This window comes from Quercus lobata, chromosome 2 (genome assembly GCF_001633185.2).
Source record: "Quercus lobata isolate SW786 chromosome 2, ValleyOak3.0 Primary Assembly, whole genome shotgun sequence".
Lineage (NCBI taxonomy): Eukaryota > Viridiplantae > Streptophyta > Magnoliopsida > Fagales > Fagaceae > Quercus > Quercus lobata.
In genome coordinates this window covers 90,495,327-90,515,798 of record NC_044905.1, presented here as the reverse complement: position 1 = coordinate 90,515,798, position 20,472 = coordinate 90,495,327, and the positions used below count along the sequence as shown (strand labels likewise).

Sequence of the window (20,472 nt, the reverse complement as noted above, 5' to 3'; positions counted from 1 at the left end):
GTTGTGTTTAGACTTGCTCAGAATTATGTCATTTATGTAAAGTTGGATCTAAGTTGATGCAGAATTAAAAGTGCAATTCGGCCTGGTTTGATCGATCGAAACTTAGGCTCGATCAATCGAAATTCGGGCAGAATGCTTTTTTCTGCAAAATTCCAACTCAGCCGTAGTTCATTTAAAACGTTTAGGGTTTTGTATTTTTGCCTTAGGTATATAAGGCAAACCCTAGCCACGTTTTAGGGTTACTCATATTGCTGTTTGTGTAAATCTCTTATGAGATCTGTGAGGAGCTTTCCTTTACACAAGTTTAGGATTATCAAGAAGGAGATTCGTTCAAGAACTTGATGATCATTCAGTTGCTACCATAAGAACTTAAAGAAACACAAGCGGATGTGCTTGTACTTGCAAGAGAATCCAAGAAAGAAGGAGTCCGTGGTCTCGGAGCTTGCACATGGTCGTGTCAGTAAGTTTCTACTAGTGGGTAGTGTAAGGACTCAATTTGTAACGACCCCAAACTGGTATTGGGTTCGTACGTTAAAAACCCAAATAATAAAATTTGTAGAGCGTGGATGTTCAAGAATTATGTTAACTCTAAAAGAAAAACGATTAAACCACACGCTTGTAGATGGGTTAACAGAGTTATAACAATTAATTTTTTCTTTTGAAACAAGTTCAGTTCTTTTGTCCTTAAGGCTTTCTTCTGAGTACTCTTTGTTTTCTGATGTTCCCATCTCCTTTCCCTCAATGCTTTCTTTCATGTTATATACTACCCTCTCCATACCATCTTCACCACACACGTGTAGGTTGGGTTCAGGGGATCTCTTTCTGTCCCATCTAACACCTTGTGGAACCTCCAACTAGCAACTGTAAGGCTGCTTCATCACTGTTCAGGCATCACCTCCACATTAATGTGGCCAGAGAGTTGGTTGAGAGGCAATTAATGCGGAAGCAGCTGTTGTTATATATATTTGTTTGCCTTCTTTTTCTTACCCTTGGTCCCTTATCCCACTTTTAGTGGTGACGTAGCTTCGAAGTTCGTTTGTAACAAGGTGGCGTTCTGGTCATCCTCAGACTCATATTGCCGAGAAGGATTTTGTTCTCGGACGAATATTGAACTTGCTTTACGTGATATTTACCCTTCCTTTCATTTATTTACCCCTACAACCTGATATGGGCCTCATCGGACAGATTTATGTCCTTGGATGGGCCACAGGCCCAATTAACTTGACTTTAATAATTTTAGTGACCAACTGGCCCCCACAGGTAGCAATAGGATGTTAGTGGTCTAAGTCCTATTGTAAAACTTTAATTCTTTCATAGTGGATTCAGGTTTACCTTAAGAATAGTTAGGTTAAATCTTCTCCAGGTTTTTACCGGTTTGGTTTCCTGGGCGATTATATCATTGTGTTATTTATCTTTCCGCTGCTATGCATAATATGATTGTTTGATTATGATAACCTAGATCTGAAATTTGAACTGCATAATATGATTGTTTGATTATGATAACCTAGATCTGAAATTTGGACTAAGTAATAACTTGGCTAATTAACTAGGTTAATCCAATTGTATTTTAAGAGGTCTAAAAATTGTCATAAGCTATCTATATTTGTTATTTGAAAATGTTTTAAATTTTGTAAGGTTTTATTTTTTATTTTTTATTTTTATAGGAAACATAATGCATTTTACATCAATTATTATATAAAGGTAAAAAAATTTGTAAATAACGTAATATGTGGTTGAAATTTGTTTTTAATACTCCTTACAAACAGTTCATTTTCTATACGTCCTGAATAACCTAAAGATGAAGCGGATATAAGCAAATCTATTATTTATTATATCACCAAAAAAATACAAAACTTTAAAGTTTTGTATTTTTTTTAAATGTTTTTAAATTTAAAAACATTAAAAAAAATGTAATTTTAAGTTTTGTATTTTTTTTAAATGTTTTTAAATTTAAAAACATTAAAAAAAAATGTAATTTTATCAATGACTTACCAACATTACGTTGAGAATGTGACATAATTGTTAATAAAACAGCAATTCTCTTTCTACACAAACCTCTCCTCCCAAAGCATCACTGAAGTGGACCAAAATGATCAAATTGGACCGAATGGAACACTATGGACCGAAATGGACCGAACTAGACCAAATGTATAGAAATGGACTAAAATAATCTGAAATGTTACGCTATGTGGCTCAACATAAGCGTAACAACAATAAATGTTATGTTTCAGTTTTTAAATATTATATGCCAAAGGCCTTGTAACTGAATTGGCATCTCCCCATGCACAAAATGCTTGGAAATCTAGGGGGGAAAGAGTTTGAGCTGCGAGGTTAGCAGTATGTTGTAATTATTTTTATTTTTTTAAAATATTATATAGATAAATTTAGGGAGCATATTATGGCAATTTAGTATAGGAAAATCCACGGAGTATAATTTTGTTAGGTATAGATAGTTCCTTTCAAATTTTAATGAATTATTGATTTGAAGTAGAAACTTTTTATAAATAATATCAAATCCATGTATTTGATTTATATTTTTAGTTAAAAGATTTTACATCTACTGATAAAAATCCTGATGCCACTGGGCGCAACAGATTGAGACATCAATGCATAATAAAGCGAAGGCATGTTACAAATTAAGAAAAAGGCCAGTCATGTGAAGTTGATATTAACACATTGCCTATTTGGTTTTTTCTTCCAAACGTGGAAACTGAACTGATATTGTGAAGGGAAAATCTGTGGACACAAGCACAACTATCATGAATCCCTGAAACCTAAGGCAGATCTGATTGCTCCAAATTGTTGGATAAGGACTTTAACTTCTATAATGGCTTCAATGCCACTTGTCCTTCTTTTATGCACGATTACACGGACCAATAAATGCGACATTTGCATTCATGTTTTTCCATGTTCTAGTACTTTTATATATACCATTATTATTTCCGTGCATTGACATACATTTCATGTTTTTCCATGTTCAAGTACTTTTATATATACTATTACTATTCTATTTGTACTTTGTGTTAATTTCTTAATATGAGATAATTCATATTTGGATTATGTTTAATCTATGCTCTAGTTAGCACAAATAATAATAAACAAAATAGTTTCTCAATACAATTTTTTTCCTAGTGATAGTCGAATTACAAAAATCAACACACTCACAAATTGAATATAATAACCAAAACCCAAAATCAGAACATACACAAAAGAGTTCAAAATTTGAGAATATTAAAAATAAATAAATAAATAACTTACATAAGATAACCAAGAACTTAAATGAGTGTCCATTGTTTTGCTTTTCTTTTTCTTTTTTATTGAAAATTCCTTTGGCATAATAACTAGGCCACAAAATCAGAAGTAGAGAACAATAAGTAAGATTAATTTATCAGATTAAAACATAATTAAGCATAAGTTGCATCTTGGGGAAAAAAAGTGAAGAAAAAAAATACAACAACGCAGGATGTATTGCGTGAGATTTAATTATAGGGATGACTTTATTGGTTAAGAGAGATTATATTGAAAATCCATGGCTTTATATATATATATATATATATATATGAAAATTTTGATAATAGACTATTAGTTGGAGTAGAATTTAAATTTCTAAAACTTATGTAATAAATTTTTATCTAAATTAAATTATTGTTAAATCTTATCCCTTAGTCAAGAGTCCTATAGAATAATATCCTAATAAAGTACTAAGTTAATAAGATGCAACTTGAGGAAAAAAATTAAAACAAAAATATGAGTTGTGTGGGATTTAAGCTTAGAAAATTTTGAGGATAGACTTTTAGTTTTATTCAAATTAAATAGTTTTTAAATATTATCCCTTAATTTGAGGGAATATATCATAAAAATAATACAAAATTAATTTACTAATTAGTTGTTCTTAAAATGTTGATAGTAGACTTTTAGTTAGAGTAGAAGTCAAAAGTTTTTTTTTTTTGAAAAAGAAAACATATGATGTTATCTGGAATTTAAGTTTAGAATTTTTTTATAATATATTTTTAGTTGGAATAGAATTTAAATTTTTTGAAATATTTAAGTTTATAGTTTTTTGATGATATAGACTTTTAGTTTGAATAGAATTTAAATTTTTTGAAATTTAAGTGATAAAGTTTTATCTAAATTAAACAGCTGTTAAATATTATCCCTTAATTTGAGAAAATATATCTTAACAAATAATATAAAATTAATTTATAAACTAGTGAGAGTAAAAAAATTAAAAACTTACATAAGAGAACCAAGAACTTAAATGGTGTCAATTGTTTTGCTTCTTTATAGTAAACTTCTTTTGGCATAATATCCTACATGCAAATTAAGAAGCAAAGAAATAAATAAGATGAATTTATTAGATTAAAACATAAGCATTAGTTGTGTAAGGACACATTTTAAAGCCCAAACCCAAAATATAAGGGGGTTATAGGCCCAGTAAGCCTAACACAATAAATTTATAGAAAGTGGGTTGGAAAACTAGGGCCTAATAAGTTTGACAACATATAGAATAGGTTTGAAAGATAATCAAACAAAAACTAGAAGGATTGACCTAAATAAATTCACTCTTGGCCCGGTCCGATGAGGTAAGTTCTAATGTATATTAATTGCGAACAGTTACAAATATGATTTTTCTTGTTATAGTGCTTTCTTCTCCCTTTTTCTGATCCCCTATCCATGGAGGATCTCTTACATTATATAGTTCCCTTTTTCGTTATCTTGATCCTACACTTGTTGATCATTTGAGCCACTACTTGAGTGCTTATTGCATCAGATACTTTCTCTGGTTTTCTGTGAGTTGCGATAGACAAGACAACACTGTTCAGGGGTCTTCTCTACATAAATGCGGCCAGAAAGTTAGCTGTAGGGCATTCAATGTGGTGGCAATAGCTTTTCTTTAGATATTTCCTAGCTTCCACTCTTCCAGTACGTTCACGATGCACGTCCCTTTAAGCGAAACTTCCTAGAAGGTCACGTTGAGTAATAGAATATATGTTTGACCTGTGCTTTGTTTATCTGAGGAGACATTCCTCCTCGGACCACATTTCCTAACCTTTCTACTTACATGTTACTTATGGGATTTTGAACTTAACACTCTCACTATTTTTTATTCATCCTCGGACCAATTAATGTCCTCAGCCAAAGCTCAAGACCCAATATACAATTTTTGGCCCTTATTCCTACAAGTTGCATTTTGGGGAAAAAAAAGTGAAAAAAAAATACAACAACATGGGGTGTATTGTGTGAGATTTAATTATAGGGATAACTTTATTGCTTAAGAGAGATTATATAAAAAAAGTCATGACTTTATATATATATATATATATATGAAAATCTTGATAATAGACTATCAGTTTGAGTAGAATTCAAATTTTTAAAACTTAGATGATAAAGTTTTATTTAAATTAAATTATTTTTAAATCTTATTCCTTAGTGAAGAGCTAGCCTTGTAGCTTAATATACTAATAAAATATGTATTTAATACGATGCAACTTAAGGGAAAAACAAAAAAAACAAAAATGCGAGTTGTATGGGATTTAAGTTTAGAAAATTTTAATGATAGACTTTTAATTTTATTCAAATTAAATAGTTTTAAATGTTATCCCTTAATTTGAGAAAATATATTATAACAAATAATTTATAAAATTAATTTAGTAATTAGTTGTTCTTAAAATATTGATAATAGAGTTTTAGTTGGAGTAGAAGTCAAAATGTTGTTTTTTTTTTTTTTTTTTTTTTTTTTTTTGAGAAAGAAAACGTAGGTTGTTGGATTTAAGTTTAGAATTTTTTATAATAGAAATTTTGTTTGAATGGAATTTAAATTTGTTGAAGTTTAGATGTATAAAACTAATTTACTAATTAGTTGTTCTTAAAATATTGATAATAGACTTTTAGTTGGAGTAGAAGTCAAAACGTGGGGTTTTTTTTTTTTTGGAGAAAGAAAACGTGGGTTGTTGTCTGGATTTAAGTTTAGAATTTTTTTATAATAGAAATTTTGTTTGAATGGAATTTAAATTTGTTGAAGTCTAAATGTATAAAATTAATTTATTAATTAGTTGCTCTTAAAATATTGATAATAGACTTTTAGTTGGAGTAGAAGTCAAAGCATGGGGGTTTTTTAATATTTTTTTTTGGAGAAAGAAAACTTGGGTTGTTATTGTTTGAGATTTAAGTTTAAAATTTTTCATAATAGACTTTTAATTTAAATAGAATTTAAATTTGTTAAAATTTAAATAATAAAGTTTTAAGTAAATTAAACAATTGTTAAATATTATCCCTTAATTTGAGAAAATATAATCTAACAAATAATATAAAATTAATTTACTAAACTATGCTTAGAGTAGCCACTTGGCGCAACTGCAACTACTAAGCCCAACTTTTATCTATATATATATATATATAACCGAAGCTTTTAGAGCTCCCACAATTTTCCATGTTAGCAATATTTATATAAATAATAATTTTTTTTCCACGAAATACAAATTTCAAACCCGATCCTGATCGCAGAAATTAGCTACAAACAAATAGCCACACCCACAGTCCAAAATCCATCCAACAACTAACCAACCAACCACTACAAATCCGTATCAAATCCAAAGACCCAACCTCTACCAAATCTCCCTCTTGTCCCTTCACCTAAAACGCTCACTGTTAGCCACCCCTAATTGTCTCTCTTTTGCTCGGAACTTCCACACCCAAAACTCCCAATGAGAAATCAATGTGTAGGTGGCTATCACTGCTCAAGTCAATGTCGTTGAGAGGCATGCTATGGGTTAGTTAGAGACATAGAGATGTGAGTTTTCATTGGGTTTGAGGGTATGGATTGAAGGTTGGGTTGTATTGTGGTGGTTGTCTACTTTGGCAGTTGGGTTGTATGCGTTTGCTGCAATGTGGGTTAAGTTTTCCCCTTCTTCTTTTTGGGGTTATGGCTGTACTGGATATTAGCTGATGGTGGTTGGGATGAGATTGGAGTTTGTGGAGATTGGAGCAAATTTGGTCAGATTTTTAGATTTGGGTTTTTGGTTGGCTATCATAACCTTTTTTTTTCCCTTACGGATCTAGAATTTTGGGCGGTTGTTAATGGTGGGTTATGTGCGTAGTTGTGTAATTGTGCTTGCATTTGGTGGGTTTTGAGAACAATGGAATTTTTATTTTTATTTTACTGAAAAACAAACACTAAAAAATGATTTCTAAAACATTTCCAATTATGCAACTAAGTACCGTAAAATGAAAACATTTTACTAAAAATATTTTACATGTAAAATAATATACATTATAAGATATTTTATTTAGAACAACAAAAAGCATCACATAATGGAAAACTTTCATTTGTTATATATTTTTGTTCTTTTACCATTTTTGCAATAGTTGATATTGTTCAATTTTCCTTTAATCAAACGTGATTCCAGTTTTTGAGTATGTTGAGTCATATTATGAGTAGAAAGCCAGCCTATTCATTTTAAAGTGAGTTTTTAAGCAAAGTAAATATATATTATTTTTCTCTAATTATTCCGTGCATTGCATAGGTTAGCGACTATGTACAATCAAAGTGGAAGAGACAAATAGTTGTTAACATCTACTTACACAATAGTTTTCCTATGTATTGCACGGGTTAGCGACTAGTTATATAGTATATGATATGATATGATGTAACCTCCTTGTTGTGCTGCTTGTCTTGCTCTTAGCAAACCAAAAATTTTTAATTTAATATCAACTATTATTGGAAATTTGGAATTAGAGACCAAATTAAACTCTATCACATAGTTCAAGGATCAACTAAAGCTTTTTATTGCACAATTTAAATTATTAAGTTATATAGCATAGCACTAGAGTAAAACTAATTGTGAACAATTTTGTCAAAATATTGTCGATTATCATTAAATTAACAAAATTAATTATTTTGAATGAAATTGATTTTAAAGTAGAGGTAGCTAAAGAGGGGGAAACAAATCTACCCCACTAGGAAGGTGTTAATACTTTTTTATAAGGCCATGTATGAGTCACCTTCACTACAAAAATTTGATGATATTCTAGGCCTTTTTTATAGCTCTTAATAAGAATCGCCCCAAAAAAGTACACCTATAGCAGCAGTAATCAAACTGCCGCAATAAATTGACCGTATATCCTGAGTAATCTATAGCGGCGATTAAGAACCGCCACAAATGTGTATGTGGTACTTTTACTATAGTTGTATCCTAGTGTTTTATGAGTATCCATGTTGCGTCATGTGCTTATCCTTAGAGATAACATCAACCAAGACTCTGTGTAAGTGTTCCTTAGTTGTATGTATGTATATGGCTGCTTCCAGCAGAGACATGGCTGAATCTCCCACTCCTAATAAGGCTACCAAGGAAGATTTACTATCAAAAAGTGTCCAAGAACTGGTCATCAATGATGGACAGCCACCAGATAATTATGTTTATAAAAACAGTACAGGAGGAGTGGCTGATGTTCATACTCCTCTGAATGAAATTCCAGTCATAGACCTTGGTATCCTCCAATCTTCGGCAACCACAGTAGCAGAAGAGCTAGAGAAGCTTCGGTCTGCACTCAGTTCATGGGGTTGCTTTCAGGTTTGATTTCATAGCACTTACTGATTAACAACAACCTATATAGATATATATTGTTCTATAGAGTTATCAGGTTCCCATAGTTATATTTGGACATGGAGACTCAAATTTAAATGACAATTTTCGGCTCTCTAACTAAGCTACAAGTACTTCATTGTTTAGAACCGCTAGCTTTTTTTTTTTTAATATACATATATTGATTATTTATTTTATATATTATGAATTTTGACACTCTAAATCATCTCAAAAATAATTAAATATATATATCCGAATGGAAGGAAATTAGTTCAAAGCTTAAAATTTACAATTATGATACTCCTATGCTATCTTAATTTAAGTAATAAGTTATAGATTATCAAAAAAGAGAGTAATAAGTTATGGATTCTATTCTTTCCATGCGCGTTTCATACTTCTAACTTTTGAAATGGTCTAGTCTCAACCATTGACATCTTTCAGCCAAAAAATAATATAGACCTTTCATCACTCTTATTGTTTGTTTGTTTAGACCCCTTAAAACAAATTGTTTAACCTAATGAATAAGTCAAGTGTTTACTTAGGTTAATTATGAGATCTAGATTAAACAACAAAATATCATATCATGCACAGTAGAAAAGAAAATAACACACAGATATGATCACCGAAGAAAACCAAAGAAACAAACCATCTCAAGGTAAAAATCTGAGAAAAAATTGACTTAACTATCCTCAAGGTAAACAAATCCACTAAAAAAGAATTAAAGTTTACAAAAGATTTAAACCTAAATCTATTGCTACCACTAGTAGAACTTACTGACACGACCACTTGCAAGCTCCGACTCCATAGACTCTTCTCTCTTAGATTTGCAACACACAAGCTCCCACACTTATGACTTTGAGATCCCACTCAAAGGTTTAGATCACCAGTTTTTGATCTTGTAGCAGCAACTAGATTTCACCAGTACTTGATTAGAGTTCTTGTTTCGGTAAACACTTGTAGAGTTAGAAGGTTACAGAAACACTCAGATCTCACAGAAGTAACTCACAAGTCTTTCAAGAGTCTTCAAAACATAGTTAGAGTGTTCCTTTTAGACTTAGAAGTGTTAGACTAAAACCCTAAACGTTTTTGCGAGCGTGGGCCTAATTTAAATTTTGCAAAATTTGATTTACTATGTGAAAGTTCAAATAGTGTAAAAACACCCTTGAACGTTTAGACCCCCAATTTACAAATTAACCAATTAAAGTTTTATGTCAAACAACTAGTGTGCGGAAAATGAACAAAAGCTATTAAACATAATTGGAAAACAAACTAAGCCAAATTAAAATCACAACCCACAGCAGATAATAAAAGGCAAAGATAAAAGGGAAGGAAGATGCAAACCCAAGGACAACACACGATGTGTTATCAAAGAGGAAACCGAAGCCCTCGGCATAAAACCTCTCCGCCGCCCTCCAAGCGGTAAACAATCCACTAGAAAATGTAGTTGGGATACATGGACAGCAATAGACCCTCTAAGCCTAATCTACCTAGTGCACCTAAGCCCTCCAAGCTTCTTGCTCCAACGAGGTTGCGCCGAACCTATTTCTTTTCTAGCTTCCCGGATTCCGCTACTTGACCATAGCATCAACCAATGTAACTTGGTTCCTTCCTAACTGCTTCCCAGAACACCAAACAGCCCTCTCACAGTAATGGATATGGTGAGAAAAAAGTTTTGGTAAAATGCCTCACAAAGATTTGACAATGGAGAGGAAGAGAGTTGAGGAATTTGAAGAAACTCTTATGTAAAGATTGTAGATGAATCAATCTTGTCTTACTCTAGGGTTTCTCTCTCAAAATTCTCTCTGGAAGTCCTCTTTCTTTTGTGGGTATGAGGGGTATTTATACTGGGGTGAGAAAAGAATGTGAAACGTCAGGTTTTCCAAAACAGGGGTGGCTCGCGGCTTGACCTCGCGGCTTGACTGAGTCGCGAGATCTAGCCGCACGATAACAGAATGGCCAGTTGTCCTATTTTGTCCTGTAGTGCTCCAGCTAGCATGACGGTTCAACTTCTGGCATGCTTGGCACGTGTGCTGCTTCTGGCGGCTTGCAGCCATGAGTAACCCGCAAGATCCAGCCGCGAGACTCTATTTACTTGCACACTCTTGAACATTCAACACTCTATTTCACTCACTACCCTTACAACAAACCCACCTAAATACAGGGTTACTAATTGCTGAAATACAAGTAAATTTGGCACGGAATAAAGCCAACAAAATGGTTGATTAATTTCAACCTTACAATCTCCCTCTTTGGTTATTCCGAGACAAAATCCTAAAACAAACTCTAGACTTAACATGTGAGTTGGGAACAGTTGAGCAAAACTCACTCACGCCTAATTCTAGAAACTGTGAGGCACTTAAATCATATGAACATGAAACTCCTGAAACACAACAATACACCATGATCATTGTATACAGAAAACATGAAATGCATATGAAACAAGCATAAGGTGATCAAGTAAGGATAAAGTTAAGAAACAAACCATGGCTTGATCAAACAAGTAATCACTATAAGGTAGTGATCACAATGCTCATTCACACTTGGAATGAACACTTGAACATACAAGCAAACAAGAGCAATGCAAGTTATTTGCATGCCCAACACTCAACTAATGCATAATACACTAAGTATATGCATTTAGGAACAATCCTACAAGGGCACAAGAGTGACAGTACTTAACCAGAAAATACATGACATTTGGATAGAAGTACCGATTTAACAAAAACAAAGAGGCTGCATAAAGTATGGTACAAACCATAAAGCCTACAATAAAAGAACATAAACCCTAAAAGCTTACAAAAGCAACATGGGTACAAAAACAATATACTTCTGAAGAATAACAACAATATATAAATCTATAAAGTAAACCAAGTTTATGAGTTATGAGTTAGAAACAAAAATATACCAAAACCACAATGTATCAAACCCATAGTAACAATAAATATCCAAAAACATAAACCTATAAATTTAAAGGATAAGTCTAAAACAAAAGTATGTGGGTACTCCCCCTATTACTATACACACTTTCCTTTGAGCTTTCTCCCCCTTACTGAATGCTCTCCCCCTTTTTGGCACGAATAGCTAAAGGCTGTCGTCTAACTTTTGTTGAATAGCTTCTAGTTGATTCTCCATGGACTCAAGTCGCATTCGAACATGGTTGTTGGTGGAGTAGAGAAGTGTCACCATTTCATCAATGCGTTTCTGAATATTTTCAAGCAAACTACCTATTCTATCAGTTTGAGGATCAGACTGTGCTTGCGGAATGCTAGATTGTGGAACTTCAGGGATGACATGTGAAGTAGGTGTGGTATGTACAGGTGTCTCTGACTCTGGAGTAGATGGAGTAACCGGAGAGATGTGTGCATTCTTTGGTGTTTTAGAGGAATGACTTCTACTGGCTTGTAGAGTGAACATGGAAATTGGACACAGACGGGTCAACATTTTTCCATCTAAGGGAGGAACAATGCCTTCACGAAGAATGAACTTCATGATGAGACAGCAAAATGGAATACATCCTCGAGCTGCAAATCGAGTCGCGTTCTTCCTCATGGTTTGAAAGATGTGGGCACAGATATCAATGAGGGCTCCTGTAATAAGATCACAAAGGAATTGAGCTCTTCCAAGATTTATGAAGGTAGTGTTGGACAGTGGGTAGAGATTAGAGAACATGATCAACTTTAGTGTGGTCAGCTCTGGTGCAAACTTTGCGGTGCTTATGGATGTGCCTGTACTTGATACTTCATGATCAGATCCTAGAACTTGTAGAATGTCTTGAGTCTCTGGAGTTCGATCATCGTACGGAGTTAGATCCACATTCTGAGGTCTAGTGATGCGGAGAATATCGGCTATGGAGTTCGGGGAGATGGCAAATTCCTTTCCTCTGACCCAGTAAATTAGTTCAACTCCAAGATCACTTGTATTAAAGTAGCATTCCTTAACCAGTTCATCCATTGGATCGACAAAATTCCCAAATAAGTTTGCCCAATCTCGTGGCTCAAAGATTCGAGGGATAAAAGTGGTCCCTAAGGTGTCAAACTCAACCACCCGTTCCACTATAGGAGATGCCTTGTCAAAAATGTTTGAGTAGATGTGTGAGGTAAGCGGGGTTTTGAACCTCTCCAAATTAGAGTCTTGAGATGATTGAGATTAGAGTCGAGTCCTTTTAGCAACTGGGGTTGATGGATCATCAATAACAATGTTTTTGCCCTTAGAGGATCAACGAGACATCTGCAAGAGAATAGGCACATAGCAAAGAACCAAAAACAGCACCACAAAGGACAGATATCAACTTGATTAGATTCATAAATGAATGTAAACCATAGAAATCACACACAATTTCAAACCTAAGTCATGACAATATAGAATGAGGCAGGTGCAACACAATGGTGAAAGTGCAAAAGAGCACAGAGTAAGACAAACTTAAAGACAACTATCAATAAGACAATCTACCATGAGCCTGAAATGCACAAAGAAAACCACATACAACCAAAAAGATGGCAGTGGGACAAATCAAACAGAAAATTGAATGTATTAAAGTAATACACTCAAGACAGAATCACACACATGTAATGACAACAAAAACATAGTGATACAAGATAGGTAATCCAAAACCACAAACACAAGTAAACTTTCATACACACAAATGGAGTAAAAACCAGAAAAACACCAAACCCATTTCCCAAAAGAGTATAAACACTAACAAATGCCAAAGCACAGAACAAAGATAAGAACATTGTGAGCAACAAAACGACACCAGATGAAATCAGCATCAAACACAATCCACCATACCTAGCACACAAAGAGTAAAACGATTGAACACAATATGACAAAAATAACAACCCAAAAAGCAAGAAAGTAACACACAAAACATAACATATGAAGTGAGGAAGAGAAGACTCATACCTTTTCTTGATGATTTTGAGAAGAAATGAAGCAACAATGGAGTTCAAAATGGGTTACACGGAGCGTTTGTGAAGGAGACAGTTGAGAGAGAAGATGAACAGTCACAAAAAGTTCGAGGGAAAACTGAAAAAGATTTTAAAAACTACCCTCACTGTGCAAAACACGCGTTTTTCGCGGCTGAGGTAAGTCGCCAGATTGTTGCCAGATCCACCCGCCAAACACTTCAAGACAAAAGCTTTGAAAAATTTTCTAAGTGTTTTTCGCGACTGGAAGGTATACCCGCAAGGAAGTCGCGAGCTGAGCCGCGAAAATCTCTGTGTACTCCTCGCGACTAGACATTCCACTCGCGAACAAGTTGCCAAAATTGACCCGCGAGCTCGCGACTGTGTCATGCGACTTAACTTACTTGTGACTGAGTCGCCAAAACAAGGCAAAAATGTTTTTTGAAATTTTCAGTTTTTGAAGAACAAAATACTTTCCAAAAACACCTAAAACACTCAAAAATCTTTTTGTACTTGAATCAACAAAGATTGAGTATGTGAAAACACATTTTATCAAGTACAATCACACAAATGAATATGGCATTTATTGAATATAAACTTGTGTGTTGTGTGTGAATATCAACAATGAGATAGTCCTTAGTCTAATGTGAAGCTTCAATGATCAATTTAACCAAGGCATACACAAATAGCACTAGATCATGTGACCCATCTCAATTATAGAAGTATGCATATATGACCTCCCACAAAACTTGATAACATAATTTGGAGCTTTACATTTGACTCCACTTTCAATCATAACATTTGATCTTTTTGATCCTTTTGAGACAATCACATCTCATTGTGAGAGTGATATTTGATGTTTCACTTTGATGAGATAGCCTTTGGCTTTTTGAATAAACATTCACTTTAATTTTTGGTCGCTTTTTCTTTTTCCTAGTCGAATACTAGTATGTGCGACAGACTTTTACAGCTCAATATCTCTTTTCATTTGGAGATTTACATTTGGTGAGCTCTTTTTAGCAAAAACAAAAATAAAGAGTAGGAAGATATATAGATACAAGTCTATGCATGTCTCAAGATCAACAAAACCATTCACTAATCATTTATGACAAGTTTAAAGATTTATTTACAACAATCACATAGATTTCAAGATTTCTCCCACAGTGATAAGAGTGCAAAGAAACAAGCTACAATCGTAAATGTACAAAGTCATTAGCATAAAGGTACAAGGCAAAACAAGTTTTGAGACAAAACTCAACAATGTCAATCAAACTTTTTGATTTTCCAATTTTTATGTGGTTTTTGGATTTTTGACACATAAGAAGAAAAAGATTGATCAAAAACAAAAATTGAACAAAAATATGCACAAACAGACAAACAAACAACCACCAACATAAACAATAAGCAAATAATCAAACGCCGTCACAAAGCATAGGAAGTATTGATGCATGGACATGTTGTAATGCTTATGCATGAGTACCCTTTTTCACCCACACGTCACTTGCGTTAGGGTGATTTCCTTATAGAATTGGGTACGGGAGTTAGGGCTTTCAAACTTTCATGTGAAGCTTTCCAAGCAGTTGGTGAATGCTCAATCATCTTCATGACGTTCATCATTCCGGGATCACCGTTTTGATCTATTAATGGTTCACCAGCCCAATTTCTCCTATCATTTCTAGGTCCTCGTGACCTTTGAGGAGTTATACTATTCATTACTCTCAGTTTTTGACAATTTGGTCGAGTATGCCCTTGAAGTCCGCAGTGATGACACACATAGTTCGATCTAGGACCTCTTTGTGGTCGTGGACGAGACTTGGCTTGGGATTCAGACCTGCCCACGGATTGATTACATGTATTCAACAACCGTTCGTTCCCCACATTCCTCTTCTCCTCTATCATGGGCTTCTCAGCAGTAGGACCAACATCAGCTGATTCTTTGGCCTTTATAAACTTCACTTCTTTAGTGATATTGCCAGATGAGCTACTTCCTCCGGTATATCCCAATCCGGATTTGTTTGAAAAGCTCTTTTGAGATGAAATAACATCATCTAGCTTCTTGGTGGAAACCCTCTCTATCTTGGCATTTGCTTGAACAACCTCTTACTCAAGAAATCTTACTTTTGTATAGGCTTCTGACAGCTCACCATTCAATATTTCTATCTCACACTTGGCCTCCTTATAGCGAATTAGGGGACTTTTATAGTCCTCCTCTGACTTCTTCATCTTTCTCACAGTTGCCTTTGCCACCCTTGTGTACTCACCCGACCTCTCTAGCAGTGAGTTATAATTGTCTTGAAGATTGGCTGTGTTTTCATCTTCTTCTGCATCTGATTCCTCAATAGCTCCAAATGATTCTCCATCACTATGTATTCCAAGCTCTTGTACAAGCAGATTCAACTCGTCTGAAGACTCATCATGGGTAATAGTCATAAAAGCTGAATAATTCCCTTCTCCGTCACAGCTTTCCTCAGACTCTGAGTTGGATGAATCTGAGTCACTCAATATCATGGTATACACTTTGCCTTTCGATTTTAAATAATTCGGACATTCTTTCTTAAAGTGTCCATGCCCGTTGCATTTGAAACAAGTGACACCTTGTGTAGATTGAGATTCTTTTCCATCTTTCTTTTTGAATTCCCTTTTCTCCCTTCCTGAACTTTGGGATTTTCCTTTATCACCAAATTTGCCATTATTCTTGAATTTCAAGAATTTTTGGAAATTTTTTAGAAGGTGTGCAACATCTTTGTCAACCACATCTTCTTCCAATAAGTCATGGTCTTCCACCTTTTCATTAATGGTCTTAAGAGCAAGAGATTTACTCTTTCATTGATTGGGCAGTGACATTTCATAAGTCTAAAGAGAACCAACCAGCTTCTGGACTTTTATGTCATCAAGGTCCTTACTCTCTTCAATCGCTATCACTTTGGCACGAAAACTTTCCGGCAATGATCGAAGGATCTTCCTTACAATTTTAGAATCCTCTATTTTCTCTCCCAAATTGAACTTGCTTACAATCACCTCATTCAGCTTGCTATAGAAAGAGTCAAAGGACTCATCCTCACTCATTTTTAGCTCCTCAAACCAAGTGGTTAGCATCTGCAGCTTGGTATCTTTTACTTTCTTCGTGCCTTCGTAAGTGGTCTCCAATATCTCCCATGCTTCTTTGGCAATGGTAATGTGAGAGCACCTGTGAAATTCATCTGGAGACACACCATAGAAAATAGCATTGAGTGCTTTACTGTTAGCATTAGATGAAGTGAGTGCTGCCTTATCCCACGTGGATTTGGCTGCCTCAGGTCTGGTCCAACCTATCTCAACAGCATCCCAAACAGATTCATCAATGGAACACAGAAATGCTCTCATGCGAACCTTCCAAAAAGCATAATTACTACCATCAAAATATGGAGACGCATTTAGGGATTGAGACCAATCCATCTCAATAGGGAGTCAAGGATCACACTATGGTAATGAAACCACTAGAAGTGTACCTGCTCTAATACCAATTGAAAGTTCAAATAGTGTAAAAACACCCTTGAACGTTTAGACCCCCAATTTACAAATTAACCAATTCAAGTTTTATGTCAAACAACTAGTGTGCGGAAAATGAACAAAAACTATAAAACAGAATTGAAAAACAAACTAAGCCAAATTAAAATCACAACCCACAGCAGATAATAAAAGGCAAAGATAAAAGGGAAGGAAGATGCAAACCCAAGGACAACACGCGATGTGTTATTGAAAAGGAAACTGAAGCCCTCGGCGTAAAACCTCTCTGCCGCCTTCCAAGCGGTAAACAATCCACTAGAAAATGTAGTTGGGATACATGGACAGCAATAGACCCTCCAAACCTAATCTACCCAGTGCACCTAAGCCCTCCAAGCTTCTTGCTCCAACAAGGTTGCGCCGAACTTATTTCTTTTCTAGCTTCCCGGATTCCGCTACTTGACCATAGCATCAACCAATGTAATTTTGTTCCTTCCTAACTGCTTTCCAGAACACTAAACAGCTCTCTCACAGTAATGGATATGGTGAGAAAAAGGTTTTGGTAAAATACCTCTCAAGGATTTAACAATGGAGAGGAAGAGAGTTGAGGAATTTGAAGAGACTCTTATGTAAAGATTATAGATGAATTAATTTTGTTTTACTCTAAGGTTTCTCTCTCAAAATTCTCTCTGGAAGCCCTCTTTCTTTTGTGGGTATGAGGGGTATTTATACTGGGGTGAGAAAAGAATGTGAAACGTCAGGTTTTTCAAAACAGGGGTGGCTCGCGGCTTGACCTCGCGACTTGACTGAGTCGCGAGATCCAGCTACGCGATAACAGAATGGCCAGTTGTCCTATTTTGTCCTGTAGTGCTCCAGCTAACATGACGGTTCAACTTCTGGCATGCTTGGCACGTGTGCTACTTCTGGCGGCATGCAGCCGCGAGTAACCCGCGAGATCCAACCGCGAGACTCTGTTTTCTTGCACACTCTTGAGCATTCAACACTCTGTCTCACTCACTATCCTTACAACAAACCCACCTAAATACAGAGTTACTAATTGCTGAAATACAAGCAAATTTGGCACGGAATAAAGCCAACAAAATGGTTGATCAATTTCAACCTTACATTATGATTTTTCGATTGGTCAAATGTAATTTTCGATCGGTCGTGCTTCACTGAACTTGAACTCTCCTTTCTGTAGCTTGAATGTTCTTGAAACTTGATTTGTACAATCTTGAGCAATGTTAAACACCTAACCTAAACATGTTTCTGTTCTCAGTTTGCCAACATAAATAAAATAGGAATCTAAACATTTAATCCTAAATCTTTAGAACCTAACACTTATAACATACTTAAGAGTTGGTTTTGGAGTTTCAGGCAATAAATCATGGAATAACAAGTTCATTTCTAGACAAAGTCCATGAAGTTACCAAGCAATTCTTTTCACTTCCAATGGAGGAGAAGCGTAAATACTCCAGAGAAGCCAGCAAAATTGAAGGTTATGGAAATGATATTATCTTTTCAGACCACCAAATACTTGATTGGACTGACCGATTGTATCTCATGGTTAACCCAGAAGACCAACGAAAGTTCACATTTTGGCCTAAAAATCCCACAGATTTCAGGTAATCATGTTTTGTTTCCTTCTGAATAAAGAATACAACAGCAATTAATGGTCATTCATTACAAATTTCAAGCATAAATTTTGACACTTATAAAGTTTAAAATTATTACCTCCGCACACCCTTAACGCGATGGTTACTCCACAAGTATAAATGCTTGTAGAATGTGAGGGGTAAGGACCGGGATTCATACACATATATGTATGAATTGATTAGGAGGGAGTTTCATACACATATACACTTAGATTAAGCTAGAATAGAATTTCTATCTTATATCAAGAAATTTTTTTAATTATTTTCATTTTGATTTCTTAAGTTTGAAATTATGCATTTTAGTCCACCAAATTTGATTTCGTATTCAAAATGATTCTTCCATCTCCTGAGTGACTAATATGGCTGTTAAGAGAGAGGAGAAATTTTTTTAAAACAAATAAAGAAAAAAGAAAACATTGTTTTGCTGACACTTAACACTCAGATGAGTTATCAGGATGGAGGAAAGGAAAATTGTGAAATTGAAATCAAACTTAATGGACTAAAACAAACACACACCCAAAAAAAAAAATCTCAAATTAAAGGACCAAGTTGAAAACAACTCAAAATTTTATGGTGAAAAGTATAATTTAATCTTTCTGTTTTATTTTATCAATACCACCACAGAGTTTTCACTAGTAATTATTTCCCTACTTGTCTCAAAAATGATTTTAACACCTTTAGATCCCTAAAAACAATCATTTTACCATTACCTTGATTTTGTTTTCCATAGCATCCAAAAAACACTATCATCCATAATAACATATGGTTGGTGCCTCGGTGGCAGCAGTGAATGGCTGGCTCTCCATCTATAGAAAATACAGGTTGAATACTATAAGTCAAACTGATTAGTTACCAAAAAAAAAACTGCAGGGATATTTTACTCAAGTATGCCATGGAGTTGAGCCTCATAACTGAAGTCATCCTCAAAGCCATGGCTAAGTTACTAAATTTGGAGGATACCTGCTTTTTGGAGCAGATGGGAGAACAACCAACAATGATTGCAAGATTCAACTTATATCCTCCATGTCCAAGGCCTGATCTTGTTCTTGGCCTTAAACCACATGCAGATGGATCAGCAATCACATTTGTTTTGCAAGACAAAGAGGTGGAAGGCCTCCAATTCCTGAAAGACAACCAGTGGATCAGAGTTCCAGTCATTCCTCAGGCTCTTCTTATAAATATAGGTGATCAAGCAGAGGTAATAGCTATGTACTGAGATTTTCACATGTTCAACATAACCCCCAGTGTCTAGCAACTATATATTCTAAGCTATTCAAAAAGTAATCAACATCTACACTCACACCAAGTTCACTTTTGATGACCCAAGCTGTACAATTCAGTTAATTTCAACTAGAAACTATGCCTACGAGAATATGTAAATTTGTTTTAGAATTGGTTTCGTATGATACAATGGGTTTCATATGATGCACAGATAATGAGTAATGGAATATTCAAGAGCCCAGTGCACAGAGTAGTGACAAATTCAGAAAGGGAGAGGATTTCGTTGGCAGTGTTCAGTTCTCCAGACTCTGATAAAGAGATTGAACCAATAGGCAGGCTGTTCAATGACTCAAGGCCGAGACTATACAAAAAGGTGAAGAATTATGTTGATACTTATTTCCAGTACTACCAGCAGGGAAAGAGACCAATTGATGCAGTGAGATACTAGTTTTTGTACCTTTGTCTCTTGTGGATTGTATTAGTAAAGATCCGTTCGTCCATTTAAATATTAATGATTGAATAAATGGATATATTTCTAATTATTGTATATTATTTATTTGGATTAAATGGGTTGATAAATGAAAAGATGAGTGAGTTTCAATCTTGGTAGTGGAGAGTTAGCAAATA

The 20,472-nt window shown here is 34.6% G+C and overlaps 1 protein-coding gene across 1 annotated transcript; it reads left to right on the top strand.

The window, feature by feature from the left end:
• The first annotated feature begins 8,220 nt into the window (after window positions 1–8,220).
• Window positions 8,221–20,387, top strand: LOC115977136 (protein SRG1-like). The gene is made up of 4 exons (XM_031098814.1): window positions 8,221–8,570; window positions 18,347–18,594; window positions 19,495–19,822; window positions 20,057–20,387. Exons 1-4 carry the CDS (start codon window positions 8,223–8,225, stop codon window positions 20,291–20,293), a joined length of 1,161 nt encoding a protein of 386 aa, XP_030954674.1. The 5' UTR covers window positions 8,221–8,222; the 3' UTR covers window positions 20,294–20,387.
• The last annotated feature ends 85 nt before the right edge of the window (window positions 20,388–20,472 follow it).